Source organism: Vulpes vulpes, chromosome X (assembly GCF_048418805.1).
Source record: "Vulpes vulpes isolate BD-2025 chromosome X, VulVul3, whole genome shotgun sequence".
Lineage (NCBI taxonomy): Eukaryota > Metazoa > Chordata > Mammalia > Carnivora > Canidae > Vulpes > Vulpes vulpes.
Window position 1 is genome coordinate 10,229,830 of NC_132796.1, and position 25,918 is coordinate 10,255,747.

The 25,918-nt window shown below is 47.6% G+C and overlaps 1 protein-coding gene across 13 annotated transcripts in view; it reads right to left on the reverse strand.

The window, feature by feature from the left end:
• Positions 1-4,371: 4,371 nt before the first annotated feature.
• The window catches only part of GPM6B (glycoprotein M6B), a 161,103-nt gene continuing 139,556 nt past the window's right edge, over positions 4,372-25,918 (reverse strand). For 7 of the 13 annotated variants that reach the window (XM_072744048.1, XM_072744047.1, XM_025986704.2 and 4 more), the window contains 6 exons: positions 21,205-21,391; positions 19,584-19,740; positions 12,673-12,844; positions 10,523-10,596; positions 9,553-9,618; positions 4,372-8,072 (listed from right to left, as the gene is read on the reverse strand). In XM_072744048.1, coding sequence (XP_072600149.1) covers positions 7,992-8,072; positions 9,553-9,618; positions 10,523-10,596; positions 12,673-12,844; positions 19,584-19,740; positions 21,205-21,391 — 737 coding nt within the window. In that variant the 3' untranslated portion in view covers positions 4,372-7,991. The remainder of the gene's footprint in view (positions 8,073-9,552; positions 9,619-10,522; positions 10,597-12,672; positions 12,845-19,583; positions 19,741-21,204; positions 21,392-25,918) is intronic. The other 6 variants (XM_072744049.1, XM_025986706.2, XM_025986703.2 and 3 more) reach the window with 1 other exon arrangement.

A 25,918-nucleotide genomic window follows, 5' to 3' on the forward strand; every position in this document is an offset into this window, starting at 1 on the left:
CTCACACATATGGACTTTCTATGACAGCTTGCTTCATCTTCCCAGGCAGGAAGAAGTTCACTTTACTGCCTTAACAGGAGGAAGGTTTTCTCCTTGCCCAGCAATTGCCTAGCCAGTGAGAAACCCATCACCACCCTGAACACTGGCTTGCCTCCAGGAGACTTTTGCTCAAAGCAGTCCCTCCTTTCTTCCTCCTTTTTCCTCTGTAGTGTTCCTCTCTTTTGTTCTCCAGACTCTGCCTGTGGTTTGCTAGAAATTGCAGGGCTCAAATTGTGATTCCTCTGCTATTCCTGAATAAACTCATTTTGCTGGTAAAATCACTGGCTGTTTTATTTTTAAGGTTAACAGATGGAATGTTCTGTAAATGTTGGTTCAGTCCATCTGGTCCAATGTGTTGTTGAAGTCCAGTGTGTCTTTATTGATTGATTTTCTGTCTGGATGATCTCCATTGTTGAAAATGGGGTATAAAATCCCCCGTTGTGATTGTATTGCTGTTGAATTCTCTCTTGAGGTCTGTTAATATTTGCTTTATATGTTTATAGGCTCTGATGTTGGGTGCCTCAATATTTACAATGCTCTGTTTTTTGATGAATTTATTTTTATTGTCCTATGATGAACTTGTCTCTTGTTACAGTTTTTGACTTAAAGACTATTTTGTCTGATGTATATATAGCTACCCCTACTTTGTTTTTGGCTATATGCATTTAATATCTTTTTCTATCCCTCCACTTTCAGCCTGGTGTGTCCTTAAAGCTAAAGTGAGTGTTTTGTAGGCAGCATATTTATGGATCTTGGTTTTTTTTAACCATTTAGCCACTGTGTCTTTTGATTTGGGGAATTGAGTCCATTTAAAGTAATTATTGATAGGTACAAAATTACTATCACCATGTGGTTGTTTCTGATTGTCTTACAATTCCTTTGTTTCTTTATCTTGTTCTCTTCCTTTGTGTTTAGATGATTTTCAGTAGTGGTATGCTTGGGTTTCATCTTTTTTTTTTTTATTCTAAGATTTTATTTGACAGAGCGAGTATAAGCAGGGGGAGCGGCAGGCAGAGGGAGCAGAAGCAGGCTCCCTGCTCAGCAGGGAGCCTGACATGGGGGCTTGATCCCCAGGATCATGACCTGAGCTGAAGGCAGATGCTTCACTGACTGAGCCACCCAGGTGCCTTGATCTCTTTGGTAGGTTGTAGGTTTGTGGGAATTAATCCATTTCTGCTAGGCTGTCCAGTGTGTTGGAGTATAATTGCTCATAATAGTCTCTAGAGTGGTTTGTATAGGTGAACCTCCTTCTGGCCCAAGCTCTTGGTTGCTTCTTAAATTTTTGTGATTGTCTAAGATGACTTTTTTGTTCTCGGTGCTTCCCACTAGTTGAATGTTTGTCAAGATTGCTTAGTGTTCCACTGGGTAAGATCACAGCACATAGATGCAGTTTGATTAGAAGGCAGACTCTCAGAGAGGCTGGGAAAGTATGTAAGTTAGGTCTCTTTTTCAGATAAACGGTGAGATGGATGTTTTTCTCAGTTCCTCTGCACTTGGCCTAGGTATTTAGCCATGGGGGCGGGTGAGGGGGTGGTGTTGCTCTTGCACCCATTAAAAACTGCTTTTTTTTTTTTCCCCCTGCAGTCCCGTGGAACTCCTGAATGCAAGCACCATTGGCGGTCAGAGCCAGGTACTACTGCAGGGATACGTCCCTTGCATAGCAGCTACTCAAACTGAGACACAATGTGTATGAGCTCCCTCCAGGGAAATACTGGTGCTTTGGAGTGGGCTAGAGGGAAATAGACGAAAGAGGCACCCACTGCCTTCCCTGGTCTTTGGTGGCAATAGCAGGCAGCCCCTAGAGGGGTGCTAAATGTGGAGGCAACAACTTTTAGTATATAACAGATCCTATCCAGGGAAAGATCAGGAGCTAGTCATCTAAGGCTGGTAAATACCATTTCTTTGTTCGTCTTATGGGTCTGGTCTCATGGATAGAAGCTCTAATTGGCTTTAAGAGTTGGGTGTTTTAGGGGTCTATCTCTCAGAGTCTTAAAAGTTGAGGTGCTAAATGTGGGGTCCAAGCTCTATTCTTCAGGGAGAACCTTGGCGTTAGCAGCTTCCACCTGATTGTGTGGCATTGTGTTGAGGGTGTGGGGCTTACGGTGAGGGCTTGGCTCAGCTTTTCCTGCCCATTTCAGTGTGTATATTTTTTTGATTGCCAAATGTATAAGAGTAGCTCAGCTAGTTTTTGCATTTGTTTCAGAAAAAACTAATCTAGGTGTAGTGGCACATCTGCTGTGTTCTCGGGAGTTCAGGGGCCTCCTATGTCACCATCCTGGACCAGAACCCTCAGGTAACTTAACACTTTCTGATGTGACTCAGTTTCTCCCACCTTGTATTTTCAAAGACCTTGTCTAAATAACTCATTGCATACTTATTTTGTAGCTTTGGGTTTGATAGCTTCATTTTCCAGTCAACTTAAATTCTAAGCAGTAAAAAAAAAAAAAAAAATTCTAAGCAGTAGTCTTAACATTCTACATCAGGACATATCTCATTTAAAGACAAGACATTCTTCTATACCTTTTCAGATGGCTGCATCCTCTAGAAGGGGTCTGCATGTATGAGGTGAGAACGCCCCTGCCTACTCCCACCTGGACAAGACCACCTGAACACATCTGTGTTCACATCTTCCCCAGGTGGGTAAAGGTCAAATATCCAAACCGTGAGGAAGGCTGGGGGACAGGTTAGAAAAACGATGATCGGGCAGCTCTGGTGGTGCAGCGATTTGGTGCCGCCTGCAGCCCGGGGTGTGATCCTGGTGACCCGGGATCGAGTCCTGCATCGGGCTCCTTGCATGGAACCTGCTTCTCCCTCTGCCTGTGTCTCTGCCTCTCTCTCTGTGTCTCTCATGAATGGATAAATAAAATCTTAAAAAAAAAAAAACCAAAAACGATGATCTTTGCCAAACTGACTTAATTCTACTCGTTTTTCTATTTTTTTCAAAACGTTCTGTAGTCTCATTCATCCTAACACTCATTTTGAAATTTTGCACAAACATCTAAAAATAAATGAGCCCTACTGGCTAGAGAAAGAGGTCGTGGCTTAGTAGAAGATACTAACAAAGGGATTGTCTCTCTTAAATCTTACAGTAGTATGACTATCATAGCATTAAAAAGCCCTGAAAGGATTTTTTTTTAATTTATTTATTCATGAGAGACACCGAGAGAGAGAGAGAGGCAGAGACACAGGCAGAGGGAGAAGCAGGCTCCATGTAGGGAGCCCGACGTGGGACTCGATCCCGGGTCTCCAGGACCACACCCCGGGCCGCAGGCGGCGCTAAACCGCTGCGCCACCAGGGCTGCCCTCCCGAAAGGATTTTTTTCAAGTTTTTTATTGTGGACTTTTTAGTTGTCATCTCTTTACCAATTTGAAAGTCGCTTCACGAGGCATAGCTAAGACAAGTGAAAAATCACTACTCTGCCTTCTAGAGGTTCCCATAGTTTGTGGCAGGATTACTGTCAATAATTAAGAGACTGCATGTGATCGCTTCTGGCCATGATTTACATCGTGTATTATTCAGGTGACTCATGTAACTTAAGAAACAACTGTAAAAAATGATACAAAAACGGAAGGTATTAAATAGTGTGACAAAAAGCATACTAATTGGGCTCCTGATTGTTCTCCTGCTGAGCATGAAGAAGGGTGACAATCTCCAGGTGGCAACTCCTTTAGAAACAGCAAGTTCTCAGTAAGTGACAAGAGCTGGTCCTTACTCAGAAAGGTCAGATGAAGAAAATCCAAATGCATAATCGTGCTAACAGCTAAGTAGTTTATTTTTTTTAAAGATTTTATTTATTCATTTGACAGAGAGAGTGCACAAGCAGGGGGAGTAGCAGGCAGAGGGAGAAGGAGAAGCAGACTCCACATTGAGCAGGAAGCCCAATGTGGGGCTCAATCCCAGGACCCTGGGATCATGATCCGAGCTGAAGGCAGATGGTTAACCCACTGAGCCACCCAGGCACCCCAAGATAAGTAGTTTAAACAGATGGTAAAATGAAATCCTAAGTAACAAACTTAGCTCTGCTGCTTTAGAGAGTAATGGTTAGATCTAGAGCCTTTTTAAAAAAAAACTAGATCTTTTATACCTTGGGTTTGTAAAAGAGCCAGTGGTACACAGATCCCCAGGAAGAATCAACCTTGTTTTTACTTTCCCCAAACTTAAGGGTTGTGTTCATCCCATATGTATACTTGTTTTCACATTTGTTGATACTAGTCAGAAAATTTCTATACTTCACAGAACTATAGAGAGGTCGGTAGCATTCTCTCATAAACACGATTTCCATCCACACGTGAGGTCTTGATAATGCATACTATTTAAAAATGACACCATACTGCAGACAGAGAAAGATAGTATTTATGTATGGTAAAAAGGCAAGTGAGTGAAGCTATACTTTTATTGCATTACTCTTAGTACATCCACAACTATTTCCACCTAAATAGATCTTTAAAATAAGCATACACAAGTAATGACTATTATCTACAAATATTTATTGTAACACTTGAATAGAACTACAGGAAGCCCTTGGCACTGATAGAAAATATTGATTCACTGTTAGGTTACAAAAATTTATACATAGCAAAATTTAATGCTCTTTACATAAAAAATATTAGACTACTTAAACAAAACTTTCAGAAATTCCTGGTAATAGCTACCAGAATTAGAAAAGTAAAATTAGGCTTGAGACACTGCCTCTTCTAGAACACTGGACTCTAACAGCACCTCCACTGCTGGAAAAAAATATTTAAGTCTGTCATGCAACAGGAAAACAAAACAAGCTATTCTGGAACAACTGTTCTACACAGAAGAGAGCTTCTCCCAATTAAAAAAAAAAAAAAAAGGTGAAGATCCAAATAGGCATTTTTAGGCATTAACAACAACAAAAAGAATCCAAATGAAATATTATACTTGATGTTCAATTTTAATAGCATCTTGATAAAGGTATGCTTCCTTTCATTTTAATACATTTCTGCACATGTATATGTTTTAAAATCCAGGAAACAGCCAAACCACAAGTTAATTCTTAACATGAATATACATAGTTAACCCTATATTATGCAGCCCCTTTTAAAAAGCACTGATGCACCCAACAGTTATATGTATCATTTCATAAAGAACAACACAAAGTTTACCATCACTAATACCCAATACCTAAAATCACTTAATGTTCTGGAACACAATGATTTAGAAGGCAAGTTTCTTTTGAAAATGGCTTAAACTCAAGCAGGTGTTTTTTGCTGAACATTGAACTTGTATTATTCCAGGAAAGATTTAGATTTAAAAAATGAAATAAATACCAACCAACTCTAATTTAAATTACTTAAGTATTCAAGTCTATAAAAGTAGGAGGAGGTCTGTGGTCTATTTGTAAATTAGGTTTTTAGATAGTTGGTACGAAACTGTAAACTTGCTATTCAGACCACATAAAAATGGTTTAGAATGGTGGTCATTTTAATAAGGTAACACTTCTTAATTAAGAAAAACATTTGTGGAACAAAAGTCTATGAAGGATTTTGGGTCTCCTGTTGTAAAATAAGTTCTTAGAAATTTAAAACAAATACTTATTAAGGCAGAGCTGACATTTATTTCCCAGGAAGAAGAATGACAACTGGGCCATTTTATTCAAGGAAATCTATTGTAAAATTGATTTTGGAAAGCTTGTCAATGAGTCAGAATCCAGCTTCTTCAATGGTAGGTGTAGTAGATTTATAGTAGCTCCTTTTAGCATTATTGAAAAATAGATTTCTGATTGGATCAGGAGACTAATGTGTCCTGGACTTAAAGAACAGAGAAGTCAGTTAATTTTTTAAAAAGCCAATTGTTAAGAATCACATGATCTTTGAGCCAAAGTTTAATAAATGTCAGCTGTCAGAAATGGAACCCCCACCCCCCCCATTCCATTTTATTCCCTGTATAGGTAAATTTACTTGAGGACGGATGGCATATGTGAATTGATGGTCACATTCCTTGAAGCTGGCACATCCTCAGTCCCTCTCAAGGAGTATGCCATATTCCCATCGCCCCTCTTGGTAGGATCGCTCTACCAATAAACGTGAACATGCCACAAATTTCAGAAAGATCAACAATCATTTTGTCAAAGTGTTGCCTTTTAAAATGGCTAACATGAAACCTCCAATATCTGCTCTAAAGAAAAAGATTGACCTACTGGAATGTTTTCCTAGAAATACATCCCAGCAGCTTGAGACAGACAGTGAAGTGTTTGTACTTCTACATTTGTTTGTTTGGTGGGGTACACATCTGTACTGCAGAGCAGCTGTCTGATGAGTTGTCAGAGCTGTAAATTCGTCGGCCGTAACACTCTGGCAAACATTTATGTGTAAGAATTGAGTTGTTCTTTTGACCGAGACTGGATATCTTGCAGTTCCTGTTCTTCCTTTGCTTTGATATCCTGGTAAGCCTGCATTTTGCTTGCATCCTTTAAGTAAGCCCAGTTAGAAGACAGTATCATGAGGAAGTGGATCTGGAAAAGAAGGGTGAGCATGATGGCTAGTGAGCATGTCAGAAGGCAAAGCAAGCTGCTAGGCAGATTAGACGGTCTTTACTGTCAAAAGGGAGAGAGGGTTATTCTGTATTAATACTCGTTCTGCTGTCAGAGCCATCAGATACTGGAAGCATGCTCTACTAGTATGCTTAAGAGTAAAAAGGCTGAAGAAAAGTTAGTATACAAACATAATGAACTGAAAAAAATGGCCAAAGTTATTGTTAAGAAAAAGCAAAAATGAAATAGGAGAGGATGTTTTTTTGTTTTTGTTTTTTACCATTTTGGGAGTAATTTTAACTAACGCAGACGTTCAGAAACACACTGTGTGCTTCTTTTAAAATCAGTGTGGTGCAAAGATCTTTCCTCTCTGTGGATAAAAATCAGTTCCCCAAAGGTATAGAAGTGAGTAATACTTATTTTGAGTAACGAACATAAACCATGTATTTAACATGGCAAAATTACGTGAATGTCAAGACCACAACTTTAAGAACTCTAAGCAAAGCACACAGTCTGTGTTAACACATTTCTAGTAGTGAAACTCCAGTTTTTGTTCTCTAACTGCCATTAGTGCATTTCAGAAAATGTACAAATCCTTCTTCTTTACAGTTGATGTTCCAACACTTCTTTCCTGCTTATTTTCCTCATCTTTCCTGCAAAATCTACATCTCCAGTTCCTCATATTTCCTTTTCAACATATTTGAGACTTTCAGATCCGGGCACAATTTCCGTTTCCCTTAAAACCTGACGTGTGCGGTCGGAGACCTGGCTCTGAGGAATCAGGGACTCCGCACCAAAAAGCGACAACGCAAGGTTACGGATGGTGTGGCTCTGAAAGGAGGACTGTGTTGTGCCGAGAGAACACATGTCCCACATTCAGATCCTGGTCTCATAGAGAACAACTGGGTGCCCTTTATTTTTCTTCACATTGTCCTCTAGCTAGCGGCCTACTTGGAGGGGCATTTATTTGGTAGTGAGCCACGTAATCCGAAAACAATTTTTAGTCAAATTTAAAATATGTTTGCCTTTTTTTCCCCAGAGTCTAAGAAAACAAAATCCAGATGAAAACATCTCTCTGCCATCTGCTCTCCAGCACTGGTATTGGTTATCAAGCAAGCAAAAGTAACGGACAAGGCAGGTGTTACAAAGTTTTAACACTTCATTTAGAGATACCGCTCAAAGTTCAAGAAAGTTATTTTTTAACGGATGCTCACCAATGTCAGTACATAACTGAATCGTTTTCACAACATGGAAATAGCCAGAACTCATCATTTTGTAATTCACTCAGGGTAAGTCATCTTATTAATCTACAAAGCAAAATGAGTGGACTAAAGCTATTTACAAATTACTGTCACAAAACTGCAGCGACCTAGACTCAGCTTTAGTCTGGGGTGTCAGTGAGATTTCGGGCTACCGAGTAGAGCTCTCTAAAGCTCCTGGTTGGCCTTAAGCAATTTAGAATTTAGTGCAGCAATCTTCCCGACTCTTAAACTTCAAAACGGCATAGTTATAGGTAGTAGCCATCATGTAGATCAGCTGGTGGAAGAGAACAAAACAGGACAGTAAGATACAGGCAGTGAGGGCTGGAGCCTGCTCAGGGCCCAGGGCGGTGCTTCTCTCCCATTTATAATCACACAGAAGGGCTTCGTCCATGGCACACAAGCTCCGCACTTCACACACACACACACACACACACACACACACACACACACACACACTGCCACTCCTAGCCTCTGCCCTCAGTCTGCTTCTTAAGAAGACTTGGAGGTGTTGAAAGAAGGAGAGAGCTGGGTCAGTAGCCTGCACCACGAACCTCGAGGCCCTGTGTCCCCTGGTCTTCCCCAAACCGCCGCCTCGGCAGCAGTGAGTCCCCTTCCTGCCCGTCCCTCAGCAAGAGAATAGGTGGCCACTGTGGTGAGACAGGCCATTCCTTGCAGGGGCTAGAAAGGAACGACTCTCTTTCCAAGGGCATCTGCCCTTTCCCTCATGGTCTACGGATTGTGGATGTCTTGAAATCACAAACGGAGCCCACCTGCTTCCAGCTGTACATGCATAGACACACATACCAAAACCTGGGGCTGCGTACAGCTGAGCCTCAGTATCTGCAGCCTCCCTGTGTGCCCACTTCCCTACATGCTGCCATGCCTGCTTGTGGCACGGTTACGGTCACTGGTGGGCACTCAGAGGACTGGAAAGGTTTAGGCTCCCGGCTGTGGTCGGCCAAGGCAACACACTCTGCTTTCCCGTTTCAGCCTGTAAACGGGCAACCTTGCTGCAGTCTAGTTGGTGCTCTGGGGTTTTTGCATTTTTGTGATTTTGCTCTTTACATGCTCCCCAACCGTAGTGCTGAATGAAGTGCTCTCGAAAGTCTGTAGAGAGCAGGAAGGCTTAGGGGTGCTGCGCAAGCTTCATTCAGGTAGGGCCCCTGGGGCCGCTGGCCAGGAGTTTGTTAATAATAAAGCAGCGGTATATACTAAATAGGATGTCTTTCAACAGAAACACATAAAACAAAGTTATGTGTTGACAAGTTTGACAAAAATGTTGTGCCCAGGGCCTGGCAGAAAATGAACCCCGTGTTTTCCCCTGGGAACAGTAGCTCAGTATTTGAGGAGACTTTACAGAACAAGATCAACCGTCTAGGTATGTATGTAGTTTTCCAGTTGGAAAATAAGATTTCTTGGCAAAGAGATGGGTAATGCCTCACGTGAACATCTCTCCGGGACTGAAGTCCTAAAAGGCAGGGGTAAATATGCACCCATGCACTGGGCCCAGCCTGATTAACTGGTAGCTCAGCTACTGCGACCCTCTCCTCTTTCAACACGATCCAAATTCCACTACCTCTAATCTGTGCCAGGACAGGCACCTAGTACTGCCTGCACTCTAGATGTGGGGTAAGTCTACCCAGGTGAGATGTAAGCAAGGCTGCGTCCCCGAGTTGTACTGCTGGAAGGGAAATCTGGCATTAGAGCCTCGAGGGAGGGAGCTTGACGAGGCCAGTCCTGGGGCCGTTACTCACCAGGGCAATGACGGTGGCACCAGCTCCGGCACAGGCCACAATGAACAGGTGATAGGACATGTAGAACTAGGAAAGAACAGGGCACGATGTGAGCATTGTATATGCAAGGAAAGGGCCTCCACCTGTTTTCTTTTTTTTTTAAAGAGCTGCCACCAGGCAGGATGCCTGGGTGCACTCCCCAGCTGTACAATGCCACCACTGGGTGGAAGAGCTTCTAAAACTTTCTGATGCCCAGGCTGTACCCTAGACCACCTAAATCCGAGTATCTGGAGGCTGGGTCTCAGCTGTGAGTATAATTCTCCTGGCTGACTGCACTGGGCAGCCACCTTTGGGAGCCCCTGCTTGGAGCCAGGCCCTAGTATGGATATACAAGCTGGCTAACGAGAGGAAGGGGATCATCATTTCAGTAACTCACTGCTTCCCAAAAGCATGCTAGGATTCTCTTAAATATGTAAGCTCCCACTAAGAATGTTCTTTTATAAACAGTTATAAACCGATGCCTAAAGGATATTCTAAGGTCTGATTTTAAACCAAAGTGGGTTAGAGTGAATGAGAAATAGTGAAGCAATGATCAATTGTGACTAGATTTATGGAAATTGGGCTTATATACAAATTCAAGGGGATCTTTTCGATGCAAATTAGTTTGCATTTGTTCTGTGATAAATGTCCCACTATGTGAAGGTGAAAGAGAAGAATCTACACATATTTTCAGATGTACAGGATTAGGATCACTCCAAATTACTGCCCAAAGAGAAAGCTCTCTGAGTGCTCAGGATCCTTCCTGAACGAGGTAGACCATGTGAAAAGGACATTTTCTAAGTAAAAAATGGGTACTACAGACCGTTTGATCTTAAAGAGCTTTCCTTACTAGCATTTGCACCATCTCCTGCTCTTTCTACCCGGGAGAGCCCTTTCCTCAGCCTGCTTTGCCAAGTGACCATGTCCAGGCCCTGACAGAAGAAGGGTTTACCTCATTGGTGTTGCAGATGTTCTCGAGGGCAGAGCCACATATTTTCCCTGGGAAAGCATTCCAAGGAATGATACCTGTGGAGTAAATCCCAATAGAATGTTAGTTATTAGTTCATATACACTGCAGGGCCCCATGTTCCCAGTAGGCCTCACCACTTCGGGTTTCAGTTACACTGTAATCACACATGTTGTTGTTGTTCTTCATCAACACTTGACAGGTCTGCCCTCTGTGGACCAGGGTTTTTAGAATCAATAAGAAGTCCTCCTTGGACAGTAGGACAAGAACAAAGTCTACTAGTCCATAGTTGGATTAGTAGACTTAGAATTTGTAGGGAAAACAAATCAGGTTGTTTTGTTTAGTTGACCTCATATTTGCAAACGTTGATTTTCAAAGTGGTTTTCCCTACTATGAATTTATGAACTATAGTTAAACAGTTGTAGGACAACCGACCCCATAAAGCACTTCCCGGTCCATGGACTTCCTATGAAAGTCCTGAAATTGAGAGTCTATACCCAAAGTTTCAAGGTCATTAATTATGTAATCTGGATTTTATATGACTTCTATTCATTTTCATTGTATTTTACAGTTGTATTGGAAACACTTTGGGATTGAAAATCCAATTGGAAATTCAAAAAAAGGGAAACCCTGTGGATTCCATTCTTCTACCCTGTGTCTCCCACCAGAACCCGGATTCCTCTCTGTCATGCCATGGCCCACTAGGTTGCTGTTCTTTGTGCTGCCACTTGGGAGGTGTGTGCTTTTAAGTATTAAACACAGCTCAAGCTACTCTTCTCCTAGAGGTATGGAAGGGTTTCTTTAAGAAGTTCCTTATCCTTTCCATCCTTGCCAGGGGCGAAGAGAAAGTCTTCATGCTTTAGGAGAATGGGAAATGACAAGTCCCCACACTGTCAGTGAAACCAGTGATTTCGAATATAGAAGACTTAAAAATAGGACCACTGATGACCAGAAGTTTTTAGTGAAAATACTTTAAGGAAACGGTATACATCTAGAGATTTATTTACAAATACTTTAAAAGTCATCTTTATACTCTGTTTTCATTTTTTTTTTTTTTTTTTTTTTTTTTTTAAATTTTTATTTATTTATGATAGTCACACAGAGAGAGAGAGAGAGAGAGGCAAAGACACAGGCAGAGGGAGAAGCAGGCTCCATGCACCGGGAGCCCAACGTGGGATTCGATCCTGGGTCTCCAGGATCGCGCCCTGGGCCAAAGGCAGGCGCTAAACCACTGCGCCACCCAGGGATCCCTATACTCTGTTTTCAAACCATCAGAAAGACCAATGTGGCTGAACCTTGGTCTTTATGAGAAAACAGTACTCCACAGGGCAGTTCTGGGCAAGTTTCTCATTATGTTGTAAGAGAAGATGCTGAAGCCAAGCCCCATGGGAAAAACAAGAAGCACAAATGAAATAGTCCTCTCTCTCCAGAAATCTTGTCTTCCATTTTAATGAAAAGTTCTTTTTCCCCGCCTCGCTGTTTTTGCCAGGAACAGGACTCCCTAGCATCTTGGCTAGAAGCACTAATTAAACTTCTTACTTAGGAGGCTGCCTTCGATTTAATTGACAGCAGGAGCAATGGCCCCCTCTGTGACTTGTCCAAATGAAGCAACCTTAGCTGCCTGCTGTGAGTATCTCATTCATTAGAAAATAGGTTTAAAGGGGTTTCCAACAGTTGGCTTTTATAGAATTCAGTCTGATGACTTTAAAAGATGTCTGGATTTTGTTGTGTTTTCCAGTACAGATGAAGTTTAAGCAGTTGGTCATTTTTAAAGACCGAATTTGAAGAGTGGGACATGGAAATTAATTGGACTACTGTGCATATACCATATTTTGGATAAAAAGTTGAATGGTATCAAACTGAAAAGAAATTGAAAAAAAGTCTGTAATCCTTTGATGTCCAGAAGTCTGATTAGAAGGCACAGCTTCTTTATAACAGAGTTCAAAAAGTCTCATTTACTGCATACTTAACTTGAACCTACAACAAAAATTTCTATGACGACTAAGAGCCTGAGTGATGTTTCCCTCCAGAAAACAGCCAACATTGTAAGTATGTACTATTCCAAAAGAGTGTGTGAAACCTATCCACGATGCTAGGGGACAGGAGTCCGTTGGGCGAGTACAGGGAGACCATACCGTACTGCCGGATATCCACGCAGATCTGCTCCACACCAGCTGTGCCATTGGTCTGGGGGGACTTGATGACTTCACAAGTTGACCATATGTTGTAGAACATGAACACGGGTACCGCAGAGAAACCGAACACGCCCAGCCAGGCCACTCCCAGCACATAGGTGAGGAACACGAACTGAGTGGAAAATGAGAAGGAGAAAGGAAGAAAGGAACATCACTGAGGGGGGGGCAGCGTGCATCCCCTGGGGAGGAGTGCTCATGGCAGCCCTAGCCGGATACTGGGCCCGTGGGATGCATTCGGCACCGCCTGGGCCACTGGAGTGACAGGCAAAGGGACAAAGGAGAGGGAAGTGTGGGCTGGGGCAGGGGGCTCATGCTCTCCACAGCTAGACGACGGAGAACGTTTCCGAGACTTTTCAGGTCCCTCTTTTAAACTAACAAGGACACAAGACCCCGAGAGGTGATCTCCCTTGTCCAAGGCTGCAGAGCCAACTAGCGATGGCTGCTTACCATGCTAGAGTGCCAGGACGCTTTCCCAGGCCACTGAATTTTAACCTCATCTCAGTTTCTCAAAACTTGCCTTTATTTTACACAATGTACGGGGAGCATGGCAACAAGGGCTACGAGAAGCCCATTCTCAAAAGGACTTCATGATCCAGTGAAATCACTAAAAGCATCAGATATTGGAACCTTTATCAACAGTTTAAAATAGCCCTGGATGCAAGCATCACACACAGCGTAAGATAAAATTCCCATCTCCCTCTAATTTTTTCCTCTAGAGCAGCTCCGCACGCATAGCGGCTCTTCCTCGTGCTCCTCGACATGTGGCCTCGGCCACTTTCAGCGAGAACATACGCCTAGTGCTCAGCTTTACTTCCTAACCTGCCTTGACTACCAGTTTTCAGAGAACTTTGCAAGGCTGTTCCAAAAACGTCATGTCATGGTATTCGTATTTTCAGAACGTGCACCCACAGAGCTTGTGGGCGATGCCTTGGAATTCTAATTTGGCTTTTTTTTTTTTTCCCAGGCAGTGCTGAGGACCTGAAAACTCGGTCTAACTTTCCATACTGCAGGAACTAGCTGGAGGATTAGCAGGTCTGCCATGGGGCAGGGGGTGGGAGGGTGGGAGGGTGGGGACAGGCTCACACAGGCTACCACCGCCTGCTGGTCCCCCCCCTCCACCCCAAACAGCAGAAGTCACTCACTTCTTCTTTTAGTTCAAGGGCATTTATACTTTCAGAAGCATTTGCATTTCTAAAGATATTCAAAGCAGCAGATTTCAGCAGTTTCAGGCTGGCTCCTGTTGCCCCCGTGCTTATGGACAGGCAACTCCAGAGTAAGCTTCTTTTTCTCACCCACCCTTCAAAAGAATACTTTCTCTTTAATAATGCCACAAAGAAATTGCCTTCCAACGGTTGTCAGGGCTCCAAAGGGCAGGCGCGGGGTGGGGGACTGGGCAGTGGAGAGCACCCCCTGTGCCTGTCTGGGGGGGCCTTAGGCATTCAGAGTAGCTTCCTTAGTGACCCCCCCCCCCAAGTCCCGCAGCAGCGTCCCATAAAGGGGCCCTGAGCACCAGGCCTGCTCGTGAACCCAGGGCAGTTTTGCTGTCCTTGGGGGCAGAACTCATGGAGCTTCTACACCTCCCATATCTTTCTGTCCTCAGCATGTTTCCCCCAGCTGTCATCAGACCTCCCTGTCACCCCCCCAATTCCTACCATGTCCCAAGGCAGGTCTGTTCAATGATCCCCTTGCACGTACAGTGATTCCTCTAAGATACTGCAGTTTGGTTCCAGACCATCACAGTAAGGTGAGTCACGTTCATTTTCTGGTTTCCCAGTGCACGGAAAAGTTATATTTATAACATAGTCTATAAAGTGTGCAACAGCAGCAGGCCTGAAAAGGACATGGTGCAGACAGACCTTCCAGAAAATATACTTTGTTGCTAACAAATGCTAACCCTCTTCTGAGCTTTCAGTGAGTCAGTCGTCTTGATGGTCTTTGCTTGATGCTGGCTGCGGTCTGATCAGGGCCCTGGGGGCTGTGGCAATTTCTTAAGACAACAGTGAAGTTTGCTGTATCAAATGACTCTTCCTTTCGCTCAGGATTTCTCTGTAGCATGCACTGCTGGTTCGACAGCATTTTACCCACAGAACTTCTTTCAGAATTTGGACTCCATCCTCTCCAGTGCAGCTGCTGCTTTAGCAATAGCCCTTTTAGTCACCAGCTACTCATAAGAGAGTCAGCCTGTCCCCTGGAACTTTGAAGCCAGGCATCGACTTCTCCTCTCCAGCTATGAAAGTCCTAGATGCCCTCTCCTTCCAACATACAAGTGTTTCATCTACATGGAAAATCTGTCCAGCGTAGCCACCTTCTGTAGTCACCTGAGCTAGATCTTCTTCTGGGTCACTTGCTGCTTCCCCTTGCACTTTGAGGTTACAGAATCTGGTTCATTCCTCAAACCTCACAAACCAATCTTGTGAGCTTCCATCTCTTGCTTGGCAGCTTCCTCACCTCTCTCGGCCTTCATACCATTAAAGAGAGGTAGGGCCTTGCTCTGGAGTAGGCTTGGACTTAAAGGAATGTTCTGGCTGCTTTGATCTGCCCAGAGCACAACTGTCTCCATGTCAGCAATAAGGCCGTTACACTTTTTTACCAGTTGTGCGTTCACTACCTGGCTGTTTGGCACAAGAGGCCTAGCTTTCGGCCTGTCTGGGCTCTCGACATACGTTCCTCACTAAGCTTGGTCATCTCTGGCCTTTGGCTGAAAGCGAGAGATCTGCGACTCTTCCTTTCCCCTGAACACTTAAGAGGCCATGTAGGGTTATTAACGGGCCTCACTTCAATACCTTTGTGTCTCAGGGAATAGGAAGGCTGGAAGAGGAGGATGGGGACGCTGGCCAGTGGGTGGAGCATGCATCCTATATGCATGCAGTTTGTGGCACCCCAAAGCACTGACAATAACAACTCAAAGCTCACCACAAGTAGAATAATGAAAAAGTCTGAAATACTCTAAGAATTACCAAGATGTGACAGACATAAAACGGACAAATACTTTTGGAAAAATGGCGCCACTAGACCTGCTTAACACAGGATTGCCACAAGCCTTCGATCTGTAAAAAACACAATAGCTGTGAAGCGAGGTCTACCTGTATCAAGAAAACCCATGTTCAAGGTACCAATAGTGGCCTTTTAGCTTTTTGGAACAGAGCTTAAATAAAACTGAACGTGTAAGACAGGTAAAAGTGAGCTGTGCTGGTTGGCAGGGCGGCCTGCGAGCGTGACACAATGGTCCAGAAGCGCCTGTGCACACTCGTGCCTTGTCTACGAGAACTGCTCTGTGCACAGGCCCATGTGCTCTCCCACCCAGCCACCACGCACCACGTGCTCTCCCACCCTCCTGGCACGCTCTACCATCCCTCCATTTAACACCTGCTAAAAGGTAAACTGAGGCATGTTAAAATTGTTTATGAAATTTGAAGATTTGGGCATACATCCATTTCAATGGGACAGCAGCACCTGTTTAAGTAGTTGGAGGCGCCCCAGTGACTCGAGCCTGGGGAGAGGTTTTGATAGAGCAGACGTGGCAGAGCTAGGACGCTATGTAACCAGCTGTAACTTAAGCTTAACTGCCTTATTTGGGAAAGCCCACTTGGCTGTTTATGATTGGTGGCTCTTAAGTTTCATTTTCTGGGATTCTAGTGCATCGACTTTGGCTTAGGTTGCAGTTTGCTTACATGGGCTGCCAAGGCATTAGGGCCACCTCAGCCCCCTGGCCGCCCTATGTAATGACTTCACGAATACTCCATCCCTAAAATGTTAAACACCAGGCAGATGTGCCCTGCGTGCCGGGAGAAATTGGACCCCTTGATTTCTGAAACTTGGTATAAGTGAGGGGGGAAGCTGCCCGAAGCTCCCCCTCCATACACACTTTGTTACTCTTTCCCCTAGGCTCCTTTTTTCCTCCTACAGTCACTTCCTTCTCCCAAAAGTAAGCACTCCCCTGAGTTGTATGGTCATCACATTTTTTTCTTAGATATAGTTTGCACGGTGAGTTTTAAACTCATTTACTCCCTTGTTCTGTGAACTTCACCTTAAAAATTAAGGCCGAATTGAAATGACAATCCAATAAGGGGTATGGAATTGGAGGGGTTCTGATCACTGAAGAACAAGGGAGTGGCAGCCTTCACTTCTGGAGGTAGTTTCTTTTAGTTTTCTTAACCTCGACTCTGGAGAGGATGTGTGCGTGGAGCACTGTGTGCACACGTACACATATGGATGGGTGTGCACGCACGTTTTCCTTCCAGCACGTGGGCACAGATTAGGCAAATAGATCCAAAAGGGGCCCAGTGCAGGCCGAAAGCCCCACTGCACGATTCTGACCCCCCTCCCACTGTGTGCACACACACAGTCATTCCAGTGAGCTGAAATGATGCCACCTGGGCCCACACAGCTTCTGTGCCAATGGCTAGGGCAGACTGGAACTGTGATTCAGAATAGGGCCTTGCTGATAGGGAAGAGTACCAGGGCGCAGCAAAGCCCCAGGGTAGTGGGGGGGGGGCGCGGGCCAGTCGAGCCCCTGGCCTCCAGCATCGCCTCTGGCAGCCCTGCCCTCAGCCTGTCATGGTTACAGGTTGGTCTGTGTTGTGCTGCAGGAATGAAGGACGGGCCCAGCCCCTGATGGAACATAGGACAGGCAGTGCGACAGCCTGCCAGGGGGCGGGCAGAGCCAGAGGGGCTGCCTGAGAAATTTCCAGAGCTCACCAGGTAAGAGCTGCCAGGCCCAGGTGCCACTTGCCATACCCCACGGGCTCAGATGACTGGGAGGTGGGCATCCATAGCAAGAGTGACATGGAGATAGGACCCGAGGCTCTGTCAAATGATTTGCACCCACTTCCTTGAGCCCCACGACAGTCCTCGCATCTCTGGCTGTCTCTCCTTAGGTCCCCACAAAGCCGCCTCTTTGGTCTTGCCGGTAGACCGCACCGTGCCCCAGGGCTCTGTCCTCCACACGCCTCGGTGTCACCTCGTTCATGCCCACCGCGAGTCTCTGTCATTTCCGGCCCAGTGGGTGTCTCCCCACACGGCCCCCCGTGGCGGTCGAACACGGGCAGCACACGTTCTGTCCTCTCGTGCTCAGTCCCCTGTCCTGGTCCTAGCGGCCAGCTCGGCCCACCCTGACCGTGTCCCCGTTCTCTGCTACCGGAGCCTCGCTGAGCTCTCCACCGCCCACCCCCGCGGGCCCCCCGCACCCCCCTCCATGCCTCCTTCGTGTGTGGGATGCTAGCACTCCCTGTTCATCGCTGGCGCTTTTATTCCTAGCCTGGCACTCGAGGCCTTTCCTGGTCTGGTCCCCATCCCTCCCGAGCAGCGCCGCTTCCGTCCTTCGTCACTAGACCCTTCTGTTCCAGCTGGGCCTCTGCCCTGCTCATGCTGGTTCCTCTTCCCCCCAGCCCGCCCCACCGCCCTCCTTACTGTGCGCGGCTTTGGAGCCTCTCGGCCCGGGCCCCGCTGCCACTGGCAGCCGCCTGTGGTCCTGTTCCCAGGCCATTAGCGAAAGGACTCCACAACGTCACAGGAACCAAGGGCCACACAGGGAAGCAGCTTCTTTAGGACCGAGCATCCTTCCCGGGGTGAGCAGCTGCCACGGACACGTGCCCCGGGCTAAGGGGGCGCCTACCTTGGGCAACCTACTGCGCGCTGTCCCAGAAGCGCACGGCAAGCTGCGGGCCTCCCGTAAGGACGGTTGTGATGCCGCTGGGCTCGCCCGGCCCTTAGGCCAGACTGTTGGTGCTCTCCTGGGGGACAGCAGAAAGCCCCGCCTGTGCCGAGGGCCAGGAGCCTCCATCAGCCAGCCGGGGGTCTCCCCCTCCGTGCCAGTGCTGCTCCCTCGACTCGCAAACTGTTCTCTGTACATCTGACTGCCCTGTCCGGTGCCAGACCAACGCAGCCAGCCGCTCGGGAGACTTTTTTTGACGTGAACATACCATTGTACACTCAAATTCAACGTGCCCCAAATCAGACTCCACACATGCCTCTTCTCCCCCGGCCTCTCAACCGCCAGTTTCCTTTTGTGATGCAGGACTTGAGAAGCCAGGTCTTTTAATGAGCTCTTAAGCCGTGTCCTCCCCTAGACCAGAGGTCGGCAAATGTCTGCAGAGGGCCAGACGGGGAACAGCGGAGGCCCTGCAGGCCGCACACCGACTCTGTCCCAACCATTCAGCTCTGCTGGTAGAGGCCGAAGCAGCCACACATGGTGCGCACCAACTAATGGATGTGGCCGGGGGCCAGTACAACTATGGTCACCCAGACGTGAATTTCATTTCATTTCCGTGTATAATTGTCCCCAAAAATTTAAGGATAAAAAGCCATTCTTAGCTCATGGGCTGTACAGAAACAGATGGCAGACCAGATTTGGCCCAAGGGCTGGATTTGGCTATGAGCTTCTTGAGGACAAGAGCCTGTGTTTTCATCTTTGCACACCCACAGTGACTAGCAAAATCCACCCCCCGCCCATGCTTAGTAGAAAAAAACGCTTGGTACTTCCAGAAGGACTGTGACAATTTACCATGGTATATAGTCTCTAGGGCCACAATCCATATTCAAAGACAAATGCAAGGGGGCACAGAGACAATATGGAAGTTACCTCCTTTCACAGTGAGAACTTTCTATCTGAAAACTCTCGGCGCTCTTACTGCCTGTATATTCGTAAGGGAAATGCTTAGTACTCCAGCCAGAGGCTCTCATTTATTAATAATAACAAGTTGGCTTTTTCACACTCCCAACTCCAAGTTAGAATGACATTTGTGTCGTGGACTCTCCATCCATGCCTGATGATCTCCTAGCTTTCACCAGATACAAAGAAAGAGCCAGAGGTGTGGCTCTGGTTGAGCGTCAGACATCAGGTTCGGACTCACCATCCCGCTGATGCATCGGCCACAGGCAGTTGTTTTAAACTCGCCATGCAGCTCCTTCACCGCACTCGTGGTGTAGAAGCCTTCCGCCAACAGAATGATCCCATACAGGAAGAAGAAGGACGCGATCCCGTAGATGACATACTGCATCAGCTGTATTCTGGGGAAAGGAAGACAAGGTCCAGAGAAATGACATTTACCACAACGCAAAGAGAAGACGTTTTCAGCTTCTGGAGGGAAGACGTGAGGGTGAGTGATGTCCTGTGACATCTCTACCCCACTAATGGCTGTGCTGGGCTTATGGGGCACTCCGGGCAGGCATCCCTGCCCACCCTACAGCAAGCAACTTGGGCCTTTCTTCTGACGTGGGCCCAGGGCTGAGATGAACAACGTTCCCAGGCAAGGGAGAAGTCTGCTTGGTCAGGGGGCAGCAGCCTGATTGTCATCTTTCAATAGTCCCCCGTGTCCCTAATTTTGCATGTGAGTAAACACAGGCACGAGAAGGTAGGCTCCTCCTCCACGGTGCACAGTTAGTGGCTGAGCCAGCGGGAGAACCCGAAGGATGACACGTCCTGTCCGCCACAGCAACATGCCTCCCACCCCAGGCCCAGTGGCGAATGTTCCTCTGATGGAACCCCTACGTGAGCACTCGGCTTCTGCCACGAGTCAGCTCTGCACGGATGCTCTCCTTATTCGAGGCAAGCCTGGGCACGGGGATTCCGGTAAGCTTCCTGGAAGTTTAAGAGCCACTGATCAAAATCCCTAGCTAGTTACATCAGTACACCTTGCCCAGGTTCCGTCTTCATAGCTATTTCCTTACTCATCGTTGGCCCTCAGCGAGTCCCTCGTCCTGGCTGATCCTCTTCCTAACCTCCCCACCCCGGCGCATCCTTTGGACGTCATTTGTGAACAGATGAATAAAATTCCCTAAGGACTCTTCGAACATCATCCCAGTACTGTTCAATAAAAATTCATCCGTGCCTTTTTCAGTCCGGTAGTCAGGGAAAGGGGAGTATGTGGAGGAAAGGAAGGCGTTGCTGCTGAGCTTGCACAGTGACAAGAATCTCTGCGTAGAGCTGCTGTGCCTCCCCTGAAAATTCCAGGAATTCTGGAAGGAACAGCTGGGGCTAAAGCCCTGAAATGTCCCCTTTTCTACGCTGGAGGCCGCACGAGGTAGGTTTTGTTCATCTCCAGAAGTAACAACCTGCTTGAGGGACGCCTGGGTGGCTCAGTGGTTGAACACCTGCCTTTGGTTCAGGCTGTGATCCTGGGATTGAGTCCTGCATCAGGGTCCCCATAGGGAGCCTGCTCCTCCACCTCTGTGTGTCTCATGAATAAGTAAACAAAAGCTTAAAAAAGAACCCTGCTCGGGCAGACCTAGAGGTGGGGCATCCTACGTGGGCACCTCTAGTGCCCAGGTGAGACCTGCCCTGGATGCCCCTGGGGCCAAACACAGCCTTCTCAGCCCTTTCCGTCCTCCTCTTGTGAGCTGTTTTCTATCTGCATCCAAGTAAGCTTTAACAGAAGGCCCCCCTTTCCTGCAAGGAGAGCTCACTCCTCGTTCTGAAAACATTACAGGGTGGTCGCATCTTAAATATCTTTTTACAGGGAAGCAGGTACTTACACCTCACTCAGCAAAGCATGGTCACTGGCGTTGGTGGAGAAGTGCTGCTCAAGAATCGCCACGGTGCCCGCGAGGGCCACGTGCCCACAGCCACAGAACAAGGCGACCCCGGAGAAGCAGAGGATGGTGGCCACCAGAGAGGCATAGGGGACTCCTCCCAGACACTTGATGCAGCATTCAAAGCAGCCTGGACCCAAAGGAGAGAAAACGCAGTGGTTACGGGCAAGAGGTCTCCGTCTTCATCCACACCACACCTTCGCAGGGAGGACTCTCCCTTGCCATCGCCCCTCTCATGCTCTGTGTTAGCTGGACATGCCGAGGGCCGGGGAGGGGGGGTGGGTAGCTGGCTCGGCTCACATTCTGTGGGGAGGACCCTGGGACTCCCAAGAGGGATCGCAGCTGCATTTCCTCCGGGGGAGTAGCAGAGCAACCAACTGACAAATAGGGAATGAGTCACAACTCGAGGGCTTCCTCGCTGACCTGGGGCCGGCAGGGTGGAGGGCTGCTCGAGTGACAGCGAGGACCCATCGTGCCACTGACAAAGGACAAGACAGCAGTGAAGCTGCAGTAGCGTGGAAAATCATGACCCCCCAACCTCAACCTTCGGGGGTTTCAAGTACCTCTATTTCTGTAGCAGCCAGTGGCTTTCTCCCAGCCTCTGACCTCCTGGGCAACCAGAAGAAGCAGATACAGTAATTACACTGTTGCTGCGTTCAGAAAAATATCAACATGGTCATTTTGGACAGGTGATGGCTACTTTGGTCCCTACAAGTACAAAGTCACTAACATGCACTCAAGTGGGTCCATTCAAGTTTCATTCAGGTCAGCATCAAATGCCCAACTTTCTAACAGCAGGATCTCCCCAGCGCAGTATATCATTATTCCTCCTCCACCGCCTCCCACCGCTTCCACCTGCCTCCTTCCCCAATGTGTGTTCACAGTAAGAATCCAGAACTGGTGGGTGACATTTAAGTACTTGAAGGAAAAGGAAAAGAAAAAAACAAAAAAACAAACAAAAAAGACAAAATGAGCGTCCATGAAGTGAAATGAAGAAAGAGCCACAGTTCACTATTCATCTTAGGAAGATGATTTTTCTTCATTTTTAAAATAAACCTTTACTGGAAATGACCAGAAAGTTCTCCCCTTGGTGTGTCAGTGAAAGCAGGGGTGGCCTCGGGGTAATGTGGGCACCTGTCCTGACCTCCCGCGCCTGTTTGTATCATCCAGGCCTGCCAGGGAATCGAACCCGCAGTCCACTCTGCTGCGTAACGGCGATGGAGAGCAGCTCATTACCTCAAAGCAAACACATTCCGCCAGCTGATTCCTCCCCCTAAATGCTCTTTACAGGAGACGGAATGACGACCCGGCCTAAAGCGCTGGAGGTGGGCTTCCCCATTTTGAGGAGCAACCCCCTCGAAAGTAGCATTTGGCTGCCCCCGCCCCCATGGCTGTAAACTCGCACCACCAGGTTTCTCTTCAGTTCACTGGAAAATAAAACAGGTCGAGGCTTCCTAAGAAAGTGTGCTTTGCTTTGATTTCAAAAGAAGGCTGTTGTCAGGAAGAGCAACCTCCGTGGAATGGATTTCTGAAACTACGGGACCGTGGGGCCCAGTGCGCCATACGGTTCAAGTTCACGGCTGACCCTTCGGGGCTTTGGGTTCTTGAGCTTTGGGAGCAAGGACGACGGGCTTGGCTCCATCTCGCTCTGTCATACGGCGTCCTGGGAACTGAGGGGAGAAGAAGGCGACTCAGAGTCCGACTTCTCTCCAGGCTCCCAGAGCCAGAGAAACCACAGCCGTCGGCCTCGTGTCCCGCTACACAGGGAGCGGGGGGCAGCCCTGGTGCGTGCTGTCGTCCGCCCTCTGCCCCTTCTCAGCCTGCACGGTGTGTGAGGGGCAAGACGAGCCCCTGCTTCCCTGGCTGATGCAGTGACAGCTGGTCCTCACCGGACAGAGGTGTGTGGCACCTCTGCAGAGCAGAGCAGAGCAGCCAACAAAAAAGCAATCTGCGCTCCTCGGGTGTGCCAGCCAGATTGCCCACGCTCCAAGCCGCGGGAGCTAGTGGCGACCGGACGGTCAGCAGAGAACCTTCTATCATCACAGAACACTGCTTTCGAAGACCCATTTCTGACTTGCCGCTTACTCTATTTTCTATACAGTGAGCTGGGTTCTTTGGAGCCTGACTTTGGATTTCGTGAATCCAGTGCTTTTTGAAGACCTACAGGGCGCTAAGTACCGTGCCTGGCATGGGGGAGACGAATACGAAAGGAGACGTCGTCTTCGCCTTCTGGGACATCAGCTGAAGCTGCAGGCAGGCGAGTAACAGAATTATTAAAGTACAGGGTGACGAGGGCCAAGTTAGAGACCGCTGGGGGGCCGGGGGGATGTGGGGGAGGACGGGAGGGAAGAAATTCGTATTCCGGAGGGGTCGGGAAGGGCTTTCTACAGAAAGACCTAGGATGCAGGATATGTACACAGCTGACACGCTGGCCCGGATGCACCGTCTGATCGGATGCTCACTGCTTCCTGCGTGTTTCTGTTGCACACGCATTCTAGCAAACCCACATCCTTCCTCGTCGAGGCGGGCGAGGGTGAGGTGGGGTGGCGCGGCGCGCCTGCCCTTTAACGACAGAACTCAGCCTTCCAAATCCCCAGCTGCCACTTCAAAACAGTCTTTCATCCAAAGGGTTAGAGCATTCTGCTGCTTTCAAAGGAACGATCACAGCTGCTCCCTGGCTCAGAAAGACAAGTGGGGTTAGAAGAACGATGCCATTCAGTCCTAGATTTACCACCAGAGGAAGGCCCCAGTTCCCCTCCGATTTCTCTCTCTCAAGGACTCCAGATACCCCCTGCCGTGGGTCTAGTTTTATAACAGCAGGGGAAAGCAGGGACTGCAGGATTTGGGGGAGCCCTGCCAGAAGCACACTCTCAGCACATGCCAGAGCTCCTAGGTCTTCAGCCAATGATTTTATTTGGGGCTGTAGGAACTGGTTCCCACAGAACAGAAGCCACCACATAGGACATCGCTGCTCCACACGCGCAGACAAAACTCTCACGGACCCTGCTGGCCAGTGTGAGTAGAAGCTTCTGGAACACAACCCAGGAAGAATGTACAGAAAACAATACCGCTGGATGCAGAGCATATTCTGCTCTGGCCGGCCAGTTATCTGCAGGGTGAAAACTGCATGTGTGGGGACTATCCGATCACCCCCCCGCTGGACCTTCCATGTCCGTCTAGAAGCTCTCTCTCTCCAAGTGTGTAAGGTATCGCTAAACACTGGGCACTTTGGTCTTATGCCACACATTTGTCCCAGAGAAACCCAAACGGACTATAAGTAGGCTTTCTAACCACGGATATCAATACTGTTAGCGTCCTCGCGTTCACAGCATTTCTCACTGGAGAGACAGGCAGGCATGTATGTGGCAGAGGAGGCCGTGATGGTGACATGTGCTCAAGCCAGCCTCACAGGCATGTGACCTGTGGTCTCACGGGGCCCTGTGCTTGGTTTAGTGCTCTGTTCTTGCCACCTTGACATTCTTCAGCATTTTTGACCAGGGGTTTTCCAATTTTCATTTCGCAAGGGGCCTGCAACTCTGGGAGCCAGTTTTGAGTATATGCATGTGGGAGGACGGGATCTTTTGACTTGATATGCCCACAGTAGCATTCTGTTTCATTTCGTAGGGTTAGACAGAAATACGGCCGAGAAAGGCAGACATTGCCTGCCCTATCATCCTGGGCACGGTGTCCCAACTCTGTAAAGACACTAGCCATGTGCCGGAAAGAATGACTTCTCCCTTCACTCTGGAAGGGAGGAATAACCTCCCATTCTCTCAACCGTGGGCCAAGGCTCAAAGTTCTCCTAAACCAGGGGTCTGCAAAATTACGGCCCGTGGTTTTGTAAATAAAGTTTTATTGGAACACGGTTGTGCCCCTTCGTTTACAAATTGTGGCTACATGTGCCCTACCGTGGCATGGTTGGGTAGCCAGGACGGGGAGCGCAGGGCTTGCAAAGCTTGAAACATTCACCGCTTTTACAAGACCTGCAGACTCAGGCTGGGAAGCCCTGGCGCTCAGCGTGTGCTCCCAGGACCAGCAGCACCTCTCAACATACTAAAAATGCAAATTCTCACATCCCACCCCAGAGCGACTGCATCAGAAACTCTGGGGGTGGACCCAGTAATCTGCGTTTAACAAGCCTTCGGGGGGCTTCTCACATATGCTCAAATTGAAGCACCACTCCCCTAAAGAATCACACAAGCTCTTTACGGCGTCTGTTGCACCTGTTTTCTTTTATTACCAGCCAAACTCCAGCACAATAAAAATCTAGCTCCGCGAGAGGATTCCTGGCCTGGGGCCAAGATGGAGTAACGGGGACCTGATTTATTCTCCGGCCTACAACAGCTGAAAAACTGGACCAAACCTATGAAACGATGGTCTGCAAGATAGGAGACGTCAGGCCATGAAGAACGGCCCGCGGCTTCCAAGTCAATTATTAAAATGAACGCTCAGCAGAACCAAAGAATCAAGATCAGATGACCCAAGACGCATTTCGCAGCAGCAGTGAGCACAGGTTCATGTGAAGGCCCGGCTCAGCCCCGCTCCGACGAGAGGAACTCCTCCCCGTAAGTCCCTGGGGTCCCTAAAGGCCTTGTCTAATTGAAGGCATCGGTTAAACGGAGTAACAAATAAGGGTGCAGGTGACAGCACTGGGCGG